This window comes from Meleagris gallopavo, chromosome Z, assembly GCF_000146605.3.
Source record: "Meleagris gallopavo isolate NT-WF06-2002-E0010 breed Aviagen turkey brand Nicholas breeding stock chromosome Z, Turkey_5.1, whole genome shotgun sequence".
Taxonomy (NCBI): domain Eukaryota; kingdom Metazoa; phylum Chordata; class Aves; order Galliformes; family Phasianidae; genus Meleagris; species Meleagris gallopavo.
Window position 1 is genome coordinate 41,039,815 of NC_015041.2, and position 23,317 is coordinate 41,063,131.

General features: G+C 37.4%; 1 protein-coding gene across 2 annotated transcripts; it reads right to left on the bottom strand.

Annotated features, from left to right (window-relative positions):
* Nucleotides 1–4,227: 4,227 nt before the first annotated feature.
* YTHDC2 (YTH domain containing 2) lies at nt 4,228–23,081 on the bottom strand. Of its 2 annotated transcripts, XM_019610567.1 has the most exons (16): nt 22,835–23,081; nt 22,572–22,668; nt 22,399–22,486; nt 22,236–22,316; nt 21,249–21,331; nt 20,144–20,249; nt 19,910–20,029; nt 19,304–19,576; nt 18,733–18,859; nt 18,011–18,216; nt 17,268–17,463; nt 11,805–11,911; nt 10,950–11,233; nt 10,363–10,540; nt 5,649–5,748; nt 4,228–5,509 (listed from the first exon to the last, which is right to left on the bottom strand). In XM_019610567.1, exons 1-15 carry the CDS (start codon nt 23,064–23,066, stop codon nt 5,656–5,658), a joined length of 2,271 nt encoding a protein of 756 aa, XP_019466112.1. In that variant the 5' UTR covers nt 23,067–23,081; the 3' UTR covers nt 4,228–5,509; nt 5,649–5,655. The 2 variants fall into 2 exon arrangements, with proteins under 2 accessions (XP_019466112.1, XP_019466113.1); XM_019610568.2 differs by lacking the exons at nt 4,228–5,509; nt 5,649–5,748; nt 10,363–10,540 and adding an exon at nt 15,768–15,907 and having other exon boundaries at nt 11,106–11,233.
* Between the last annotated feature and the right edge of the window lie 236 nt (nt 23,082–23,317).

Here is a 23,317-nt window from a genome sequence, read left to right on the forward strand (position 1 = left end):
AGTGATATTTTATTTCCAAATAACATTGAGATGATTTCAAAATGGGAAGTTGAAAAAGTCTATGTAAGAACTATACTGAACTGTTTAAACTGAATTAAAGTTTTTAATGATTTCACCAAACATCAAAATACAATCATATTGTGAATTCCTAAGTGACAATTTCATTTCATCTAGAACCACGTGTTTGATGGATACTTTTTTACCACAATAAGAACAGTGGTCACACAGACTCCATGTGAAGCAGAAGCTCCTCTGCTTCAGCTTAACTAGCTCTTCCTTCTTTCGTCATTGTAAAGATATACCCGAAAGGACAGCATGGCATGTGATGTGATTGAATTTCATTATGGTTGTTGGGCTGGCTGGGAGATCCACTTTATATACTGAATATTGGCTCTATTGCCTTTTCTGTTGGCATTTTCAGCTTCCTTAACCAGACCAATATTCTGCTTTTCCTTCTTTTTACCAATTGCCTCTCTGTTGAATTCTTGTTATTGAGCCAAAGAAAGTAAGTTCTTCATGTCTTTTCATGCAGGACAAACCTTTACACAACCAGTGTTGTCTAGATAATTATTCCTTTGTTGTTTGATCTGCAGACTACTGACATAATGTTTACACAGGCCTGAGTTCTGCCAACAACTTTCTGGGATTGTTTCCTCCTATGTCTTTTTGTTTTTGACCTCTCTCCTATGTCCAGACCACACAGTAATAATTCTGTGTTCAAAACAGCTAATGAATTCTTTCAGATGTTGTTTCATCGCTAGTTCTTCTGCCAATCTCTGACCAATCCAGTTGGAGAGCATTTAAATCTTGTGCTTGTACATGATGTTTTCTGTGGTAGGCAGGAATCTTTGCCATCTCCCTTCAGTAACTTCCTAAATCCCAAGTATAAAATTAAGAAATTAAGAAATTTAACCGTCATTTTCCACCATTACCTACAAACAAGCATTGCAACACAACAACTACTGTCATGGTTTCACGATTTTTGTTATCGATATTCCACACCATAACATCATGTAAAGCACGGGGAATTAAAGAGTCAATGTTCCAGTTCCATGGACTGACAACTTTCCAGATACCTGGTTCTCAGAAGAGAAGAACTACATACCTCAGAGGATTTTGTGTTCAGAGGGGAAGATAAGAAATGGGATGAAATCAGGGACTCGCTCTCTCTCTTGCTGCCTGGCAGTGTGTGGCCGTGCTTTCCAGCCACTTCGTCTTCAATTCAGAGTAAGGCCTTTGGTTCTGGACACTCTCATTTTATTTATTAGCCTCAGTTCCAATTATATTGTATTAAATCAAGTTATCTTGCATTCCGATATCATATTTAGTAAAATGAAGTTTCCTCCTTAGATAGTTGTCTCTGTTCTGTTTTTTTCAGGCCCAGCTCCCATCTTTCTACTCTCCCCCTTTTCCCTTTCTCTTTTTCTGGGGAGCAGTGGGCCTGCAGGCCTTCTGCCCCCTGTCACAGACACAGATTGATCTAGATAACTCCGTGACAACTACTTTCAGGCTTACAGGTTTGCTTTTCCGCTATTACCATTCTCAGTGACAGAGCACCGGAGCAGGTTGCCAGTGGTGGTGAATTATCCTTCTCTGGAGAGATATTCAAAACTTGCCTGGATGTGATCTGGTATGATGTACTCTGAGTGACTCTTACTGACTAGGGGGGGGTTGGATTATATGACTTCCAGAGGTCCCTTCTAAGCTCAATCATTCTCTCTAAGTGTATCTCACTTTTGTCCTAAAAAAGTAATTATCAGCTACAAAAAACTGTTAGAATGGCCTTCTAACTACTTTGCAATACTGCATTTGATCTGGGTCACACTCTCATCCGATCAGTGAGTTCAAAAAATGTTCTGCTCTTCCACTTCTTCCTTACAGACCTGACACTTGCCTGTCACTTGGATGAAAAACCAACAGGGTTAGCTGTACAGAAGAGATAACGCCAGTGTGTGGGAAAAATTGTCCCATCTTGCCAGGCTTACATACAGATTCTTGATTGCTATTGTGGAACTACAAGCAGCAGGAGGAGCAAAATTTGTATCCAGTACCAAACATAAAAAATACCGTATCACTGAGAAATAAGTAAATTTGTATTGCTTAGAAAATAAAGATTTGCTGTATTTTAAAGCTGCAGTATAAACAAGAACTTACGCTGAGCTGGTTACAAAGGCAACCACAGATCTCTCCTATGTACAAAAAAAATGGTCACATTGTACTTTCTACCAGCATTGAAAAACTAGCTCGCAGAGAAAAGCTTCTTCAAAACTCTCAAGTAGCTTCTACATGATGAATTCAGACAAGAAAATCAGAAGTAATGATTTTAATCTATTTTTTCTTCTATTGCTGCTGTTAAAAGTGAAGTTACCATGCTCTTAATGATAAATTCAGCTATTTAAATAATTTGTAAGTTATTTTCAAGAAGATCTTCATTTTAGATGTGTCAAGCACAAGGGAGCCTTGCTTCTTGTGTTTCTTAGTAGTAACCAAAAACGTATCTGAGAAGCAGTAGGAAAGAATCTTTCAGTCATCTCAAGTTACTAGGAATAGGTCAAAGACCAACCATTTTGCTTCTGTCAGGATGGGCACTAGTGCTTGGGATGAGCAAGAAGGAAGCTTTCAGCCTTCTTCTCTTGTGTGAACAAGGAAAGAAGGGAAACTACCTTTCCTTCCTTTCTGTATCATGGATCTAATTCTGTAGGTGTTACTCAAATACATGACTCAAAATACCCCCAGGCACATTTAGTTGACCTTATTCTGAAGGCCAGTTAAAACTTTAATGACTTATAATAACTTTTGATTTTTATTATTTTTTAAATCAAAGCCTGAAAAATAAAGCCTGCTCTCTCAGAATCCTCTTCTGAATGCTCTTTCAGACTTTCGGTGTATGCTATAAATATGTAAATTTGGATTTTGAATACAAAGAGAAGGTGAGCCTTCCAGTTGTTAGAGAAGCTGCAACTAGGTAAACCAATTGAGAGAAATGGAAACAAGATGCTGATAAAGTGTCCCTACAAGCTGCTTACTTGTTGATGCATAACTGTTTATCTCGGTACCCTATCAAATACTTGGACAGTTTCAGTTCTAAGCTTTTTATTATACTAATGAATTCCATATATTTCTGATATTTTACAGATTCAATTCAGATATTCTACAATTCAAATATATATATTTGAATATATATATAAAAATAATATATATTTTCCATCACTGCACACCACTGAAAAGAACAAGGAGTAACGGGCACAAACTAGAACAGAGGAAATTCCATACTAACATAGGGATGAGCTTCTCTACACCGAGAATGACAGAACACTAGAACAGGCTATCCAAAGTGGCTGTGTAATCTCCTTCTCTGGAGGTACTCAAGAATATCTTGACACTTCACCATGCAAACTGCTGCAGGGAACCTGCTTTAGCAGGGAGTGGGATTAGATGATCTCCAGTGGTCCTTTCCAATCCCTACAATTCTGTGATTCTGTTACATGCTTACAACTAGAGAGTGCTGAGTTTACAATTATAGAGATCAGAAGTAAACTTTTTAAAAAATTAGTGTAAGTATCTGCATACAGAGGACTTTTCAAGGCTTCAGTTGCTTCAAGACAAGTTCCTAAGATTTGTTCTCTAACCATTACTCATCTCTGGTATGGTCTTCCCTGAGCACCAATTTTATTTGAATGAATGAAATAATTGCCAACTTCTCTAGAATTTAAGTCCTATCTCTCTTCTAAATGGTAATTATTAAGTAATGAAAGATGATACAATCAACCATACTTATAGCTCAGAAAAACAGCTACGAATTCCTACTTCTCCGTTTAGCTTATGTTTGAAGAAATTTCTTACGTGTATCCTGTTTAACACAATACAAGGGAATCCACAACAAAGGATGTTAAGTGGGAAAAACAAACAAACAAAAAATACCTTCACAGTAGGCTGGGACTGCAACACTTTTAAGGCAGCCCTGCCAAGTCCAGGATTATGGTAACATATTCCAGAACAAAATCTTTAGGGATAAGCAATTCTCTCTGAATAATGATACAGGAATAAATACAGATTACTAGTAAAATTATCTATATCCTAAAGACAGGGAAGTGCAGTGATCCACTAAGACTGGGCTAGTTCCAATACCCGTGCACATGAAGACTTGCATGACCATGGTTATCAGGCAGGCAGAAAGAAGAAAATCGCATCTTCTCTGGACAAGTGACTTACAAGTGTCAGACTCTGTGAACAGACGATCATTTTTATTGTCACATCACAGTAGCGCCATTTTCAGCTTGTTGACCAGTCACATCCCATTCCTGCTACCCATCCAGTTCTAACTCTCACATGCACAGGATTCTAAAACACTGTACAAGGCAATACAAGTCCACATTGTTTTGCATGCTACAGCTCAGCAATACCGAAGAACATGACACTAGCCTTACACCTTCATTGTATACATGATCTCTAGAAATACCCTGTCAGGCAATACCAGCTTTACAAGGATCCAGGTAGACCTGTAAAGTCAATACCAATTGAGTATGCATATTGGCAGTCACTACACAGCACGCAAGAATGAATGGAGTATTCTGCACTCTGTATGAACACTTTAGTAAACATCAAGAACATAAGAGCAGGCTCATAGGCAGAGAAGTCTCTGTTTATTTTAAGATCAATTACAAACATTGTGCTGACAGCAAATAGAGTGAATTTACACTAATCTTACAATCCAAGAAGTTAACCTGTAAAGAGAAACTTGGTAAAACAAAGAAAGCTATGCTGGCAGTTATTTTTTTAATGAACCCTAATCATCTTCTAAGAATGCCCACATTGGTGCCCTATTAGATTTTCACTTATTACCACGCAATTGAGACTTAGTAAACTACACTCATCTTTAAAAAGGTGTAAAACTACAAACTGGGAGCAAATATCGAACAAGACAACTCTCAAAGGAGTCTCACACTCCCTTTGATTTACGTATTTAAATGAACTTCAATATTCTCCAGCTGCTCAACAATTGTTTGTATGAATACATACTGACTTCTCAAATGGAATTTCAATTAATACTTAAGGGAATCTTTTATTCATTTTAGTAAATGAAATTTATTTGATTTCAAGAACCTGCAAGACCAATTAATAATACACTGGTTTCTTTACCGCTTATGATGAAAAATCTTTGAATGTTACTGTGTACTTAAGCAGTTCAAATTGTACTTGCTGTGCTATTTAAAACCCAGTAAGCACTATTTCAAATTTTGTTTTTAATTTAATCATATTTCTGAAGATCACCTACATACTGAATATCTTATTTTAGAAAAAAATAATTCACTTGAAATCAGACTGGTGAACAATGTTATGATTTTTGTTAATACATGAAAAATATTATAATCAACTATATTTCCTTTTATTCTTCCAGTGCTAGCTGCACAGCATCACTAACGATTTCAGAGCTTGTTGCACCATCTTCTTCCTCATCTTTACATTGTAGGCACATTTCTGGCTTTAAGTAATGTTTTGATAACCAGGGCTGGAAAAAAAAAAACAAGTAGTTAGTAAACGTTATCTTCTCTTATTTCTTAGCTGCAAAGACAAATGCCGTCAAGATATATTGCATATAGATAGCTTTTCCTCTATCACAAAAAGTAAATAATACGAGAAATACCTACTTCTATTTTATAACTTTACATTGTCAGTTGAGGTTTTTCCTGCTGAAGTAGTATGACCCCAGAGCTGTAGCAACTGCTCTCCAATTTGCGGATCTAGCTCCTAGAAATAAACAGAGAATTAGAGAAGTTTGTACTGTATTAAACTACGTGGAACAAGACAGATAAAGGCGATTACTTTCAGTTTTTCTGGAAGAGCTCATCCTCTTTGCTGTTGAGATATACATTGGAACTCCCTGCACAAGATTTTGTTTGTTTTAAATAGGGCTGAAAGAAAACAAAAGATCAGCCCAGTTTGTTTGAGCTTTCTTCCCATTGACAGTAAGACATCATTTTTTAAGAAGATAATTCTAACTGAACAGACCACCACTATACACAAGAACATTTGAATCACATATCCTGTGCCTTTCTAAAGATAAAGATCATTATTCTTTCTGTTTTAAGCTTAATTCAGTAAAGTGTAAACAAGTGATAGATTAGCTCTTTGTAGAATCATGGACATAAATAGAGAACAGTTGTGTAAAGATCCTTAAGACTCTTTCAGTCTGAAGAACTATTTGCAATAGAATCACAAAATCAACCGCTCAGGTTGGAAAAGACCTTAAAGATCATCAAATCCAACCATACTACCCTAACTCTAACAACCCTCTGCTAAATCATGTCTCAGAGTACCACATCCAAATGGTTTTTAAACATATTCAGGGACGGTGACTCAACCACCTCCTTGGGGAGCCTATTCCAGTGCTTAACAACCCTTTCTGTAAAGAAGTTTTTCTTCATATCCAACTTAAACTTCCAATAGCACAAGTTGAGGCCATTTTCCCTTGTCCGGTCACCAGTGAGAAGAGACCTACCCCGCTCTCGCTACAATCACCTTTCAGGTACTGGAAGAGAGCAATAAGGTCTCCCCTCAGCCACCTCTTCCCCAGACTAAACAGTCCCAGCTCCCTCAGCCTCTCCTCATAGGGCAGATTTTCCAAGCCCTTCACAAACCTCGTTGCCCTTCTCTGGACCTGCTCCAGTACCTCCACGTCCTTTCTGTACTGAGGTGCCCAAAACTGAACACAGTACTCGAGGTGAGGCCTCACCAGTGCCGAGTACAGGGGCAGGATGACTTCCCTAGTCCTGCTCACCACACCACTCCTGATACAAGCCAAGATGCCACTGGCCTTCTTGGCCACCTGGGCACACTGCTGGCTCATTCAGCTGACTGTCCATCAGAACACCAAGGTCCCTTTCCATCAGGCAGCTTTCCAGCCATTCCTCCCCAAGTCTGTATCTCTAAAGACATTCTAGCAAATCCCTGGAACAAAAATTGAAACATGAAAGGAAAAACACAGTTTTAAACTGTGGAATTAAATAATGATTGGACTGAAGACTAAACATTCAAATTAGCTTTAGGATGATCTCACAATATCCCTCAAGCAGCTGGATGTATAAAAATGTTTACAGCTAGAAATATCAAAAGTATCTTTCATTTTTCCTCTTACAAGATGCTACCTGAAATCCTGTTCCTCGAACAGGATGGAGATGCGCGGGGTGATCGCTGCAGCCTTCCTCCTCCACGCTGCGCAAAAGCAGCAGAGGTGAAGCGTGACCCCATTTCACACCGCAGCCATGCTGGGAGCGCGGAGGGAAGCAGATCTGCTGCCCTTTGCAGGGAAATGGCGCTTAAGCGTGCTTTCATTGGCAGATCAACATTTTCTCCCAGTCTGGTGTCATCTGCAAACTCACTGAGGTATTACTCAATCCCTCACCCAAATCATCAACTAAGATATTAATGCCAGGTCCAATACTGACCCCTGCAGAACACCACCAGTAACCAGGAGGATTTAACTCCATCCACCTCTGTGCTCTGGGCACAGCCATCCAGCCAGGTTTTCAACCAGCCAAGACAGTATATCTGTTCAAGCCACAGGCTGCAAGCTTCTCCAGGAAAATACTGTGAGAAACAGGTCAAAGGCTTTACGAACGTCTATGTAGACTATGTCCACAGGCCTCATGATGAGGATGGTCAAGTGAGATCTGCCTTTCATGAACTCATGCTGACTAGGCCTGATGCCCTGCTTGTCTTGTGTGATTGTACTCAAGACTATCTACTCCACGACCTTCCCTGGTACAGAGGTCAAGCTGACAGGCCTGTAGTTTCCCAGCTCCTCCTCCTTGCCCCTTTTTGAAGATGGCTTTCTTCCATTCCACAGACACCTTTTCCCATTCTCCACGACCTCTCAAAGATGATAGAGTGGTTGGGAAATCATTGCTGCCAGCTCCCTTAGAACTCATGGGTGCATCCCATTGGGACACAAGGATTTGGGTGCACTGAGTTTCCCTCAGTGATCTCTGTCATGACCCTCGTTATCTACCAGCATTAAATCACCAGACACACAATTGAAACAGATTTAGCTCAAGACAGACTTCAATGGAAATCAGTAGATGGAATAGAAATTTTTAAAAAGAGAGACTTGGTGCAAGAAAATATTAATTGCAATGTAAATTTCAAATTCTCATGAATGTGAAAAATGTGAAAAATGGAGATAAGGCAACATCAACCCCGATACTCCAGATTTCAGCATCTCTTTCTTTCCATTTCCTTTTTGGAGAGCACCAACACAGCAGATCATTTTCAGTACCAAGTAACATGCCAACATTTCCTTCCAATAGTACATGTGCTTTGGCAAATCATTACATGCCATCACCATAACAGCTGCATTTATTTAGACTTGTTCATTAGACTAACTTTTATGAACAGTTTTGTGTTAAAAAGATATATTAAGTTTTTGCAACCTGGGAAGGTTCAGTTTAGCCCTTTTTATAATGCAGCTAATACACAGCTTCACTTAACTAGGTCAGGTCTTTAACTTCCAATCAGAAACTATGTTGACAAATATCTCTCTAAACTAGAATTCATAACACAAAACATTACTGCATACTCTATACGTCATGAAGACCACATCCTCTGACCTAACAATTTGTGAAGTCAAGACAAAGTTGCTCAAGAATCATAATACAGCTTCCTAGTCTTTTACATTTTAGAAATTACTGCTAAGGCAAAAGAGATTTTATCCAAGTCTGTCGTGAGTCATTTATGAGTCTCTCAGCCCTAGAACTGCCGATGCATTGTAACTACTTATTCACTTACAATGTTAGTTTTTGACTGGAAAGGTAACTGTAGAAATCTTTTAGCTTTTTTTGTTTGTTTCTTTTTAATGGATAAATGTAGCTAATTCATTAAAAACAATCTGACAGATGTCTGAATGCAATTCAGCCTTTACTATTTGAGTAATAAGATAAGTTATCTGAGAAGGTATATTACAGAGAAGAATGAAGAACACTTTCCTTTGCCGTCATATTCATTTGCTTTTACACTAAACTAGAAAGTCAAAAACCCTAAGCAAAAATCTTCACCCTGGAGTCATCTACTGCACTCCCCTAATAATTGGTATTAAGTAAGCACCAAGTAAAGACTCACCTGAAAGTGTCCAGATCCTTGAACAGAAAATAAAGTAAACCAAGCTGCTCTTCCAAAAAGCTCTGTTTAGTTTTTATTCATTACTTGGCGTAATACACTATGTACCTTTCTGTTGAGAAATATCAAGATTTTGCAGATTGCTGCCTTTCATTAAAAGTACCAAACTGGCATACTCAGACTTCTTGGTGAAGGAGTTTTGGAACCCCAGAAAAATTAAGTTATGATGAAGTTTTAGTTTTCAAAAACTTTTGACTTTCAAATATTTTGACTGTATTCCTGCTCTCCACCCCCAGATTGTACTACAAACAGAACTTTTGAGTTAGTTCCATATGGATTGGCTTTTAAATGCATTTCAAATCTATTTTACATTTTTGAAGCACTTTTCAAAACAAGTATTCATGAGAAGCAGCAAACAAGCAAGAAAATATGACTCAATAGCCTTGACTAACTTAAATGTTTTGATGTTTGACACACCTCGAGTGTGTCCTTCTAGAAATTAATCCTTCTCAACTGTTGCCTCAACTACTTCAGGAAACACTGATTCTCTTTCACAGTGACTAAATTTTAAAATTGACAGACTGAAAAATTCTTAAGCCCTCCAATGCCACTGTATTAATACCTAGAGGAACAATAGTTTTACTTCTTAGTGATTGGTTTACTATTACTTTGGCTTTTTTACTATTTAAGCATACTGGGAGAATTATTGCAATAAAAACCACATGCTTTGTTAAAGTGTTTGTCATTAAAAGAGAAAACAGTAAAAACAAGGCAGGTAACAAAATAAAAAGCAAAACACAAAGAGAATCAGTATCTTGGTATATGGTACTATGGAAACAGAAGGAGACAGAATTCAAAGCAAAAACAATGAATTCAGAATTACTACATAATTCTTCAGATCTGTATTATGTAGTAGTTAGAATAAGAATCTAGAACACCTTCTCAGCTTATTATATATAGTTTTAGAAAAACTCTTCTACTTTGGATAGCTTTACCTCAGATTTCCTATTTTGCATAGACTTGATTTCAGCAGTGTACAAATAACATTTTAACTGTATTTAACTAATATAATGAGGATAGTTAGTCTAGGTTGTAACCTCCAAGAAAAAAAAAGTGTTATGCAGCTGTTAAAAATCAAAACACAAAGATCTTAATTTATCCATGTAATGCACAGCAGCTGTTGAAAGGTATCAGTGAATTTATTTCTGAAATTCAGAGTGGGTATCAGAGTGGGTAATTTATGAATACTACCTTTCCAGACATTGGAGAAGAAGGACTAGCACACGGGCTAGGATAGCAACTGCTGCCTGTAGATTTCACTGATGACTGATCTGACTTCTCATCTGATGTTCGTTTGGAAGGCAAAATATTTTTTTCTTTGTATCTTCTTGGCTGATGAAATGTTGGAGGTGCAGACTTCCTTAGAACTCTAGAAGTAGAGGTTGGTACCAAATGGTGTTAACATACAAGAGTTTGGCAAGCAATCACAGAAATACTTACGTATACACATCAGCATATCACATAACTATATGCATTACAGAAATTACAAACTATATCAAACGCTTTAAGAAATGTATACTGCTCATCATGCATCAGTTTAGAACATCAAACCTCTTTTACTACTTTCTCTCTGAGATCACAATTCATGAACATTCTTGACTGTACTGTCATACAGCAGGCATACATATGGAACCCTTATCAGTGAAATCACAGCTACAAAGCAATACAAGAAAACACCAATTTCCTTTTTTTCCCCCCTTTTTAATCCCTAACTAAAATACAACTGGAGCTTTTATAGAAAACAGGGTTCTTTTAGCTGTAACTTTTCAAAAGCTTACTTTTCAGCATTAGAGGAATCATCAGATAATTCATTTTCTGCTGAGCTGCTGGTTGACCTCCAAGTAGGTGCTGAAGGAAGTTCATTGTAAGAAACAGGCCTTGGCCTCTGACCAACTCCTGAAGGCTGCAGCAAACCCGCAAACTGTTCTTCAATACTTAAAACAGATATAATTGTTCTTATAGTTATTTCATCAGCTTGAGACCAAGGTTTAGAAGGAGCTCGCATACGGCGCAAAAGTAAGCTATGCCACTTCAGTTTGAGTTGCATCAGCAAACCAGCAACCTGTAATGAATACAAACTGTTAAACACTAATGAAAGTTAGATCACACAGGTACAGTCTCTTTTATCAGGCAGTATCTGGTATTCTAGAATGAACAGAGTGCAAGCCAAAGGGCAATATTAAACCACCAGTAAAGACAGGGGAAAAAAAAAATTTAAAGAAAGCTACTAAGTTCTTATCAATGGAAGTAAAAAGGCACTTTAAGGTCATTACTCGAACTTATTATTTCAATTAGCTCTGTGAGAAATTCAAAATTATACAGTAAATTTACAAAACTTATTTTTCACTTCCACTTTTTTCCTATAGTAATACAGACTAAACAGAGAGAAAAGAAAGTATTACATGATTTTTAAGGAAGAGTTTAATTTCTAAGGGAGATCATTTTCTTACGCAAACTAACTCAAATGACAACATATTTTAAAAGACCAGAATTTAACTCCCATATTATCTAAAAACTGTTTTGAACTCTTTTTTAAGATAGTTTTATTACTGCATCTGAATTTTGAATGTTCCATAATCCATTAATAATTCCAACTCCTGAAAATATTCAGAGCTTCTCTGTACATTACTTACTTCAGAGTCCAGTTTGAAATGGAGCCATTCATCTAGTTTCAGTAGTGCCACATTGGATCTTTCGTCCTCCATCCCACTATCACTGTCATCATTAGATACCCTACTTCCTGAATTAAACATATATAAAACGAACATTAACATTTCTATACAATCGTCACTTAGAGGTAAACTACTCAATAGCATAATGCATGAAATAACAGTTTTCCTTCTAAATTAAATATTATATTATTTCACCTATTTTTCAAAGAAACATTTTAAAATGACATTTATTTGCTATGAATACATCTCAGTAACACATCTGCTCATCTGCATTTGCTTCAGTAGAACTCCAGTACCCAGAATTCCTGAGGGTCCTGTTACGTAAGCACCCACATTCATGACTCAAGCCACGTAACAATTTGTTGATAGATACTGATGAAGGTTATAACACAAACTTTTGGCTTGAAGCTCCTTGCAAAATCACACACTGCGCTATGCTTTATTTCCTAGTAAAACACCAGATCTGAGTAACTATGAATATATATTTGTGTATATATACGCACTATTAAATTGGATTTTCATTTCTAGAAGTAATTCTTGATTTCTATTAAAAAACTGTTTTTTAAGGGTCTTGCTCCTTGGCTATTACAAGAAAGATTAAAACTGTCTCTTATTTATATTCAAATTCTAGGAAATAGGTGGCAAAATAGATTAACTTCTATTCCTATACCATCAAACTTAAATGAAAAAAATAAATGAAAGTTTCTTTGTACTTCATTTCTTCTTACTAATTGTCATTAAAAGTAGAACTTAACTGCTAACCTTTAAAACGCATTTTCCAGCTAGAAGCAATACAAATATTTTGCTATATTATTTCAAACTGCTATTTAGTTTAAATAAACTGGCTCAAGCTATTAAATGAAATGGTCTGTGGAGGAAAAAAGTGTGCATGTTACACTTTTTAGTACCAATATTGACAACACACATTTCATAATATCATTTGCATTCCTTATTTCTAACTACACTTTATTACAATTCATGAGACTTCAGGACTACGTAACTACAATTTAAGGATATTAATCTGTTCTATTCATATATATGACTTTAAGTAATTTAATATAACAATACTGGCTTTCCTTTCTAATAGAAAAATCAATATTGGTTGCTACAGAAATACTACATAAAAAAGCTGTAAATTATTCTCAGAGTTTTACATCTTACATCAAACTAAGCACTACCACAAACTGTCCTCTGTGCACACTACTGCCATTCCCAACATCTCAGACAAGTTCTTTTGAGTTGGAACAAAATGCTTACTGCTACCTTGAAGTTAAAGCCCATGTTAGTCCTGCCTTCACAGCTGACCAGACTGACTTCTGCTATTGGATTTACCACTTAAGTACTGTTGAGGGGCAGGAGGAAGAAAGCAAGAAAAACAGAGCAGAAACAGAGTAACTATTAGCATCTTCTACAATCTAGGGACAACTACCACAGACACAGTTCAGAAAAGCTTGTTCTAAAGCTTGTTACTTTACTTATCTGGGGAAAGTGTAGATTTATACCACTGGGTGCGTCCACCGCCTTAGAGTTTATAAAGAGGCCAATACCATTTCACATCCAGTCTAGATTCACCTTGTTAACCCACTACACGAAAGCCTATGCAAATCAGGGTATTCTCCAGGAAGCAGTAGTCATACTCACCCAGCCTTGCATTTCTTGTAAATTAACTTCAGGAATTAAAACAATGGCAGATTTTCAAATTATGAAAATCAAGTTTTCTTAAGCAGAACAGGAAGGGTTCAAAGCTGCTTTGGATGTGGTTGGTACTGAAGCACAGCACCTTTTGGCACCTGACTGCCTGTATGGGGCTGGATGTTCGAAGGGAAGGTCCTCTCGTGCAACTGATGCTATGTGGATTTAAGTGGATCACACGTAAACAATAGGCTCAAACAAGAAATTCTAGGAATCTCAGAAGTAATTAAGGACTAAATTGGAAGGCAAAGATTTCAGGCTATCACCAGAAGAGGAGGTGACGCATGCTGAGGAAGTTCCACTATAAACTGCCAGGAAGTAAGAAGAAATATCTCTTGTCCACTGATGGATCCTGTCACACTGTGGGAAAGCATCAGGAGTGGAAGGCTGCAGTAGGGAGTCCAACACAATGAGCTGAAAGGTTAAAAGAACAGAGCCAAATTTGCAGAAGGACCATCCAGCTGGCTTTAGACATTACTGAATGAAAGAAGAGGACAGTGCTCTACCTCTACACTGAATCCTGGATGGTGGTAACTGCCCCGTGAGGGTGGCTACACCAATGGAAGCAGAAGAACTTGCAGAAAGAAGGAAACTCGCCTGGGCCACTACAGAACCTACATTTCTTGCAAGTTCATTTTTAATTAACTGCAAATAAATTAACAAGGTAAAGGAGAATTAACTATTACTTAAGAGTTCATGGAGTAGCTGCCTAATCATACTTATGGAGAACTAAGTCAGAAGGGATTTGCTCAATTTTAGCAAAGTGATTATAGCTCAGGTAACGTTCAGTAGTAACACAGAATGGCTTAGTTTGGAAGGGACATTACAGATCATCTAGCTCCAAACTGCCTGCCATGGTTAGGATTGCCAGCTACAAGGCCAGGGATCCATCCAACCTGACCTTAAACACCACCTGTAATGAAGCATCCAAAGCTTCTCTGGGCAACCTGTCCTAGGGCCTCATCCGCTTCTGAGTAAAAAAAAAATTTACTTCCCAGCATCTAACCTAGATCTCCTCTCCTTTAGTTTGACGCCATTACATCTTGCTGTATTACCATCAGACAGCATAAAAGTTGGTCCTCACCTGCTTGTAAGCTCCCTTCAAGTACTGGAAAGCCACAATGAGATGTCCCCAGAGCCTTCTCTTCTGCAGGCCAAACACACACCAACTTCCTCAATCTTTCTTTATAGCATATGCGCTCCAGCCCTTTGATCATCTCTGTGACCCTCCTCTGGACCCAGACCAACAGCTCCGCATCCTACCTGTACTGAAAGTCCCAGGGTTGGATACAGTACCGCAGACAGGGCCTCACAAGAGCCGAGTAAAGAGGGACAATCGCCCTCCTCACCCTGCTGACCACCCCTCTTTTGAATGATATAGCTGGCCTTTGAGGCTGCAAGAGCAGACTGCTTGCTCACATTCAGCTTTTTGTCCATCAGGACACTAAAGTTCTTCTCTGCAGGCTGCTCCCACTGAGTTCTTCTCCTAGTCAGTATTCATATCTGGGACTGCAGCATCTTGCACTTGGCTTGTTGAACATCATCAGATTCTTGCATGCCCACTTTTCAAGCCCGTCCAGGTCCCTCTGGATGGCATTCCCTCCTTCCGTTGTAGCAACCGCACCACTCATCTTGATGCTATCAGTAAATCTGCTGAGGATGCACTCAATCCCAGTGTCTGTGTCACTGATAAAGACGGTGAAGACCACTAGTCCCAAGACAGACCCCTGGAGGGCACCACTCAAAAGCAGCCTCCAACTGATTAAAGAGTCACTGACAATAAACCTCTGGCTACAACCTTCCAATCAATTCTTTATCCATTTAATAGTTCAGCATTCATATCCGTATCTCTTCAATTTAGAGACAAGAATGTGGTGTGGGATCATGCCAAAGGCCTTGCACACGTCCAGGTAGATACACTGGTGGACAGTGGAAGGACAACTAAAGGAGCATTCCATCACAGAAGGCCATCAGAATGGTTAGGCATGATCTGTCCTTAGTGAAGCTGTGCTGGCTGTCTCAGATCATCTCCTCATCTCATATGGGCCTTAACATCTCCTTCCAGGAGGATGTGCTGTTTGCCAGGCCCACATTCCTCAAGATCACAAACTTGACCAGGGCACTGTCACTGCAACCCAGGCTGTCTCCAGTCTTAACCTCTTTAATGATCTCTTCTACACTGGTGAGCACCAGGCCCAGAAACATTTCACCTCTGGTGAGTCTATCCAATACCTGGAACCAGAAGGTTATCATCAATGGACTCCAAGAATCTCCTGAATCATGTGCAGTTTTGCTGTGTTGCTTCCCAAAAGATATCTGGGTGGTTGAAGTCCTCCACCAAGATGAGATTCTGTGAGCACAATGTCTCGAGGCTGAAGTGAAAAAGCCTTGTCAGCAGGCTCCCCATGATCAGATGTGGCCTGTAATAGACCCCAACCACTAAACGTTTTTTACTGGTCCAGTCCTAATTTTAACACACAAGCTCTCAATCCTGTTATTACTATTTCTCAGAGGCAGTTCTTCACAGTCTATCTACTTCTTAACAATAGATGGAAACTCTTCCACCTGTCCTACCTTAATTATAGTATTCCAGTTATACGAATTATCCCATCACGTTTCTGTGATAGCAGTAAGATCACAGTTTTCCAATTGCACCACTATTTTCAATTCCTCCTGCTTACACAACACTGTATACATTGGTGCAGAGGCACTTCAGCTGGGCTTCCAGACATATTACATTCTTGAAGGAGGCCTCCCAACAACCTGTGACACAAATCTGAGGTTCTTGCCCCGCTGCTTCCTAAAGTAGCAGCATTCCATAATTTCTCCCCCACTTACATCATAAACGTGCAAATCTTAGAGGAAAATATTCTGTAAATCTACTTCTCTACTATTCATAACACAACATGGTGCTGAACTGTTCTCAGATTAGTGTAACTTACAAGTAATTTACAAGTAATTATTCAAATATTATCTGGGACTTAACAATGCCTGTGTTCAAAATTTTTTCTGGTTAACTAATCTCAGACAAATGAAAGCAAACCTGTTTCTGTCCAGTAAAGACATAAATGGTTTAATATGGTATGTTTTCATAAATATTATAGCAGTAAGAAAAGGAGATCTCCTGAGGTCATTCTTCAATAGCATTGTACCAGGGATGCCTGAGACTTCACCTGGAACGTATCTAAGTAATCAGTTACAACTCAAGTTAGAAATATGGGGAAGATGAAACAATATTTGATTAAAAAGTAATTTTTCAGAACGGATGACTAGTAATAGAAAGAAAGCATAAAACATGCTGTTTCTGATCAATTAACATCTACAAAGAAATCAACCCTTTAATGAGAACAGCTCTGTAGACTAAGAATATAGATCCCAATCCTTGTCACATGTTTCATAATCTTTACCTACAGCAGAATATAAGGCCAAGGTGGTAGTTATTTCTGACAGTACAATGAAGAATGAAACTCCTAAAAAGTTACATTCAAAATTAGCAAGATGTAGCACTTAATGTTCTTTTAAAAATCTTACATATTTAGAAGATTACTTGTGTGTGCCTGAGGCACTACTTACAGAACCAGAAAACTACTCTTCAATAGCTACAGGTACTGTAGCTTTGTAGCTTTAAGGATTCACTAACGCATGTATTACATAATCTTGTGAAAGAAGCTTTCTATGTCACATACTACTATATATCCAATTGAAACATTCCAAATTCAAAATCCCATATACCTCGAAAGGACAAAGGCTCTTGCAAAGCATTACGTGGTAACCTAGCTGGTCCAGAGAAGAGTGCCACAGTGACAGGTGTTACAACTGAACAACATCTGATATTTGCTATCCTGTGAGCTCTTGTCATTTCATCATATATAAGCCAGTCAGTAGGGAGTGCCTGAACAGCTGCAGCTTGCCCATTTGATGGCGGAATCTGCACAAGAGCAATCGAGAGACTAGGCTGTTTTAACCTCTATTTGTAATTAAAATAAATTTAAACATTTATCATTTTAAGCATATAAATATGTGAACAGATATACACACAGCAAAACTCAATCACATTTCAGAAGAACATTCAAACATCTCTGAAGCTAAATCTTTTTTCTCCTTGTACCTAGAAATTTGAGTTTCAGAGGAGAACTTCTTGTTACTATGATCAGAGATTACTGTATCTCTAAAACAGGTTTGTAAGAAGGGTATTTTGTTGTTTTGTTGTTTTTTTTTAATGCCATATTATCTTGTCCCAATGGAAGGGTTAAGTGAATAAAATTCTGGTGAAAAAACAGTGTCTTTAAGCCAGTGCTTTATTTTATCAACTGACAGGAAAAGTATTTTTTAAAAACATAATGTCTAAAAACAGGCACATGCAGGCTTCTTTAAAGTACTGACGAATTTAGAGGTACATTTCTAAAACTCCCTTAAGTTTGACAGAATATATTTGAATCTGCAGTTCACAAAAAAAAAAGAGTAATACTTCTTACCTTTTTATATTGAGGCTGGCTAAGAACAGATGTAGGATGAAATCGCACTTTCTTCTCTTTCGGTCCTGTCAAAACCAGGTTTTTCCTGTCCACATGCATTAGATTGGGATACATCCCAGCCACTAATGCAGCTTTAACGACAGCCCAGTTTTCAGAGTTAGCATTAACATCTCTAATATCAGCACCTCCTCTGGCTCTGACAAAACCTGAAGAGGACAAAGAAATTACACTGGATTGCATATTCATATTTTTGTTTCTAAAAAGGAATTTGAGACAAAAGGTGAAATAAACTATGTATTTGTTGCATTTTTCACATTGCCAACTTTAACAGCACCAAGAAAAAAAAAACCACCTGACTGAAATACTTCTTGATGTTTTATACTAACACAAAACATAATTCATTCTTACAGTAAAGATATCTCATACAGAAATAAATTAATAGGACATAAAATTTAAGGCAACATTTCACATACGAGTCATATCATATTTCTTACAAAAGTGAAATATGGACATATGAGGGTATTTTCACTTTGACTAGCATCTGATTCTGTTACCAGCCAGAGTGCCTCACTCTAGCATCTTCACCACGCTCAGAAAGTACATGTCCATTTCAGATTAGGAAAGGAAAATAACATCAGTGAGTACTATTCTCATTTCAATCTACATACACTTGTATTAGACTGAATTCAAAAACTATGTTAAGAAAAATCTGAGCTACTTACCTAAAGCTCTAAGCTGACCAAGTAACTGTGTTCTCATCCCTATGATGATTTCCATTGTAGCTTGAGAAAGAAAGTTTTTTTCACAGAAGACTCTCTCCCAGCCATCACTTCGTGCCTTCTGCCATGCCTACAAAGAGTACTTTTTTAGCTAAACAAATCTATAGGCAAATTTGAAAACAAGAAAATGCACTTAAATACAGTGACATGTTAATAAAAAGAGGGCAAAAACAATTCTCAAACTGAAATGTATCAAATCATTTCTCTAGTCAATTACTAAATTTTGCTTACCCAATTCTCTACATTAACTTAATCTATCTCCAAATTGTTTTCTATCCTGCTAAAATGGTAATGGTCGAAATTTAGGTTAAAAAATATAAAATTGAAAAGCTGAAAACAATGTTTCCTTACAACATTATTAATTAATTCAAGATAGGAAAGCTGCTACACAAAAAGAACCTTTATTCTCTAAGGACTTGCTCTAGTCAATCATTTCACATCCAGTGTTATAGGTATATCATTTACTTTTGTACTTAAGGTACTATTAGTATCCTTTCTGAAGATGAAACAATACCTGGAAAGCCCTGAGGAGCACCATATGGTCACTAAATGTTCCTGCAGCTAAGCGTTTTCTGCACAGCATAGCTGCACGCTTTTGAGAGGCCACCGTAGGTAGAACAAAAGGGTCTCGATATGCAAGAGTGCAAGCAATAGTGAGAATGGGATCCAGGCACTTCAAAACAACAGCACACAGCACCATTTTACCAAGGTGTGGCTCTACTGGTAATTCAGCAAGATGATAACCAAGTTCAGTGAGGTCTTCCCAAACATCCATGGCATCTATTTTCTGATAATAAAACAGTAAGTGGGGGGTGGGAGAGAGAAGAGCATAGATAAAAATAATATACAGTGAAAATAGAAAAGATGTGAATACAATACATTAAAGACTTGTTCTGACTACTAAGAATGTAAGTCAAACTCTGTATGAAGTTTGAGACCACATTCTTAAGCATTCTTTTCCGTTAACTTGAAAACATTACAAAAATGGAAACAGACAAAAACACGAAGCATCGTTAAGTAACTGAACAGTCTCAAGAAACACAAAACTCAGAAATATATGTTGCCACACCTGAAGCACAGAAGCAAATACAATTCTGTCTAGATCTGTATCTATGCTGACCTTGAGCATTTCTATGGCGTTTCTCACAATTAAAGCTGGTGGAGGATCAGGAGCTTTCATGAGGAAGTCAACAACTGGGCAATTAACTGGAGCCAGTAGTTTTGTGTGTAAACAAAGCTCCTACAAGTTAAAAATCAAAAGTTAAGATTACACGGAAAAACTCCTACTGAAATTGATAACATGGTTAGACATTAATAAATATATTGAAGTTGTAATTCATAAGAAAACACATGCCTGAAGCGGTATTCTTCGAAGTTCTGGAGTCTGAAATTCCAACATATTCTGAAATCGGAGCCTGCTGAAGAGATGGAAACAGACTCCAGGCCGACAGCGCCCAGCTCTTGAATATAAAATATGGTAAGCTGTTAATTACAACATCTTTTAAAAAAAAGAAGAAATGCAAAAAATTCACAAAAACAATTAACTCCCCCATAAAACATCCCACAGACATGGAACAGAAATGTAGAAGCATATGTAAGAGAAAGATAAAGTTGTCATTTAGCCAAATGTGAAGCAAGAGGCTTCTAGAACATGAACTACTTTTGATGTGATAGAAATTTGTTATTATGATTTAACCCTAACACTGAAAGATTTAGAGAAACAAAAACATCTGAAGCGGTTTGGTTTTTTGTTTTGTTTTGCTAGCCCAAGGTCAATCCAGATGTTGTTTTTGCTATAAGGAATACATTCATTTCTTCCTCTGGTAAAAACCCCTCAACATGCCCCAAAGAACCAGGAGTCAATCCAGAGTAAGAAGTAGAACAAGGACTGAACAACTGAGTGAGGGGACAAACAGCAAACACTCACAGGCAGAATGAAATCCCAGCAGACTAATACCAATACTGTAGTAGCAAACATAGTTAGTGTACTTAGCCCTCACCCAGCACTGGGAAGAACAGAAGTCAGGAATTTGAGAAAGTAATGTAGGAATTAACGTTCAGTGTCTCTTCTAATAGAGTGATGAAGCAGTATGAAAAACTTGTAACAGGCATCCCTTTTCCCACAGTAAAGTAAGCAGTGTAAAATCTGAAGGACCCAGTGGGCGCTGGCACTACATAGGTGAAAGGCTAACAAATTCCTCCATGGAAGAAAAACAAACCTACTGTAAAGTTTTTGGGAAATTCCCAAGTCACGTTTCTATCGGGAAATCACTCTATGGAAGTATATGCTGACCCTTGCTTTTTTTTGCAGAGAATTAATACTGGCCATTGTCAAACACTATACCGGACTAGAGTAATATCGTTATCCAACACTGCTCCTCTTACATTTAGTACTTTATCCTTAGTGTACAGGGTGGTGGATGTTTGCAAGATAGAAATACGTACAAAGTATTTATTACCTCCCCCTTCTCTGGATAGCACTGGCTTTTGAAATCCACACAGTTTTTAACATTGTAACACAACTCAGTGCATCAAAAGACTTCTAAAAAAGAAAAGCAAGGAAATAAAATCAAGATTTAATAGGGTACATGAAAGAGGAATTACTAATGACTTAAATTGACAACAGATGTTCTCCTAAAAATTATACTAAGCACGACTGATTTCTGGCACACAGTTATGTTCAAAAATACTTTGTAGGTGAATTTATGCCACCTCTTTCACAATGTCTTTGTGCTACACAGTTTTCTAAATCAGAAACTTTCTAGGTAAAGTCAAGAAATGATGAGTTCTGCTTTGCATCACGACAGAAAGCAAAAATATGCTATTATACACAATTAAGTTTTGCTCATTTCCTTACTTGGAAATTACGTCCTAGTTTTCCTGCATTTGGTGCAGAAATACAAAATACTTGTATTAATACAAGAACTTGGTTGATTTGCTGTGTTTATATCCCATGAAATCTAATAGTTTCTATTCTATAACTAAGTCCTGAGCTGTACTTTAATTATGTTATCTATGTTTATTTCACAAGTAACCAGTAAAGGGGCATTCAATATATCATGAACATTTGAAAACTTAATATTGGATTACACCTGATTCAGATACAATAAAAACAACAAAGGGAACTCCCAGTATTCTCTAACTTCCAGGAAGATGAGGGTCTAAACTAATGGACTTTCTTTAAAATACAAACAGAAGTGACGAGTTACTTTTGTATTTAGCAGCAGCTTTTGCAGGGTTTTTAAGAAGCTGGGTCTCATAAAACAAGTTTTTTCTTCATCTTTATGATTTGTTATAAAGAAAAGGGATGTCAAAACTTCGACAAGTTTTGTTACTTTACACATACCAGGTTTTCAGCTAATAAAAAACACTACTTCTCCAAAAATCACAGCTTTGTATTATTATTTTAAAATAATCTTAGGAAGTTTACTCCTCCCCAGTCATACCTCTTTCATCTTTCCCGAATCAATAACAAATACAACATCACTGACTGTGATACTGGTTTCTGCAATATTAGTAGAAAGGATCTGCAAGCAAAAAAACATTATAGTAACTGTAAAAAGCAAAGATTACATAGATTAGTATCTGAAGAAGTCATCTGATACTTGCTATTTTGCGGATGCCAGGAGGTGGAGTTTTAAGCACATTCTTCTGATCCAAAGTTTGCATATTTGAATGAAGCATGAATACTTGGTATCTAATGCAAAATAAAGAGCAGTTTTTAAGTATATTTAAAGGAAAAAAATAAACCTAGAGACAATCATTGAAACTAGAAGTTTTACCTGTGGGCATTATCAACAAATCTCTTGTCATCAAAAATAATACGGTCTCTCAAGCTAACTATCTCATCATATCCAGGAAGAAATATTAAAATTGCTCCTAAAAAAGAGAATCAATTTACAACACTAAACCAGACATTCTCTTAAAATATATAAAAATACAAGTTAGTACCATGCACACCACTATCCAGAAGATCTTCCCTAAATAACAAATAATCAGAAGTTGAATCCACAGCAAAAACATGAGACTGTTTGTGTATACCTACCCCCATCAGAACTATTGCAGATGTTGTAAAGTAAGTGCATAATCAGCTCCAGATCCACCTTTTCATCATCAAAACTGTGATGATAAGCTTTCAACAATTCTCTGTCCTCTGTTCCAAGGTCATTACCACTGGCTTGGACCAGAGAACTTTCATCCAGATTTCCAAATTCCACTGAAGCACTAGAACATACAAAAATACACATACAGTTGCTTCCTTCAGGTTTCCTTTGCATTCAGCCATCAATTCAAGCTTAGATCAAGACTAAGATGATCACATGTAACGAATTTTTAAGTCTAAACTGCAGCAGAACTGCATGTCCACAATATTATAGACTTGAGAATATCCTACAGAGCAGGTGAACTTCAGCTGTTAGCATTAACTTTCCTATATTTCATCAACACATAACCATAAGCAAACCTGAGAAAAAGTATATACATGTATTTCTTTTTAACATTTTACCTTTTTTTTTTTTTCCATCTGCTA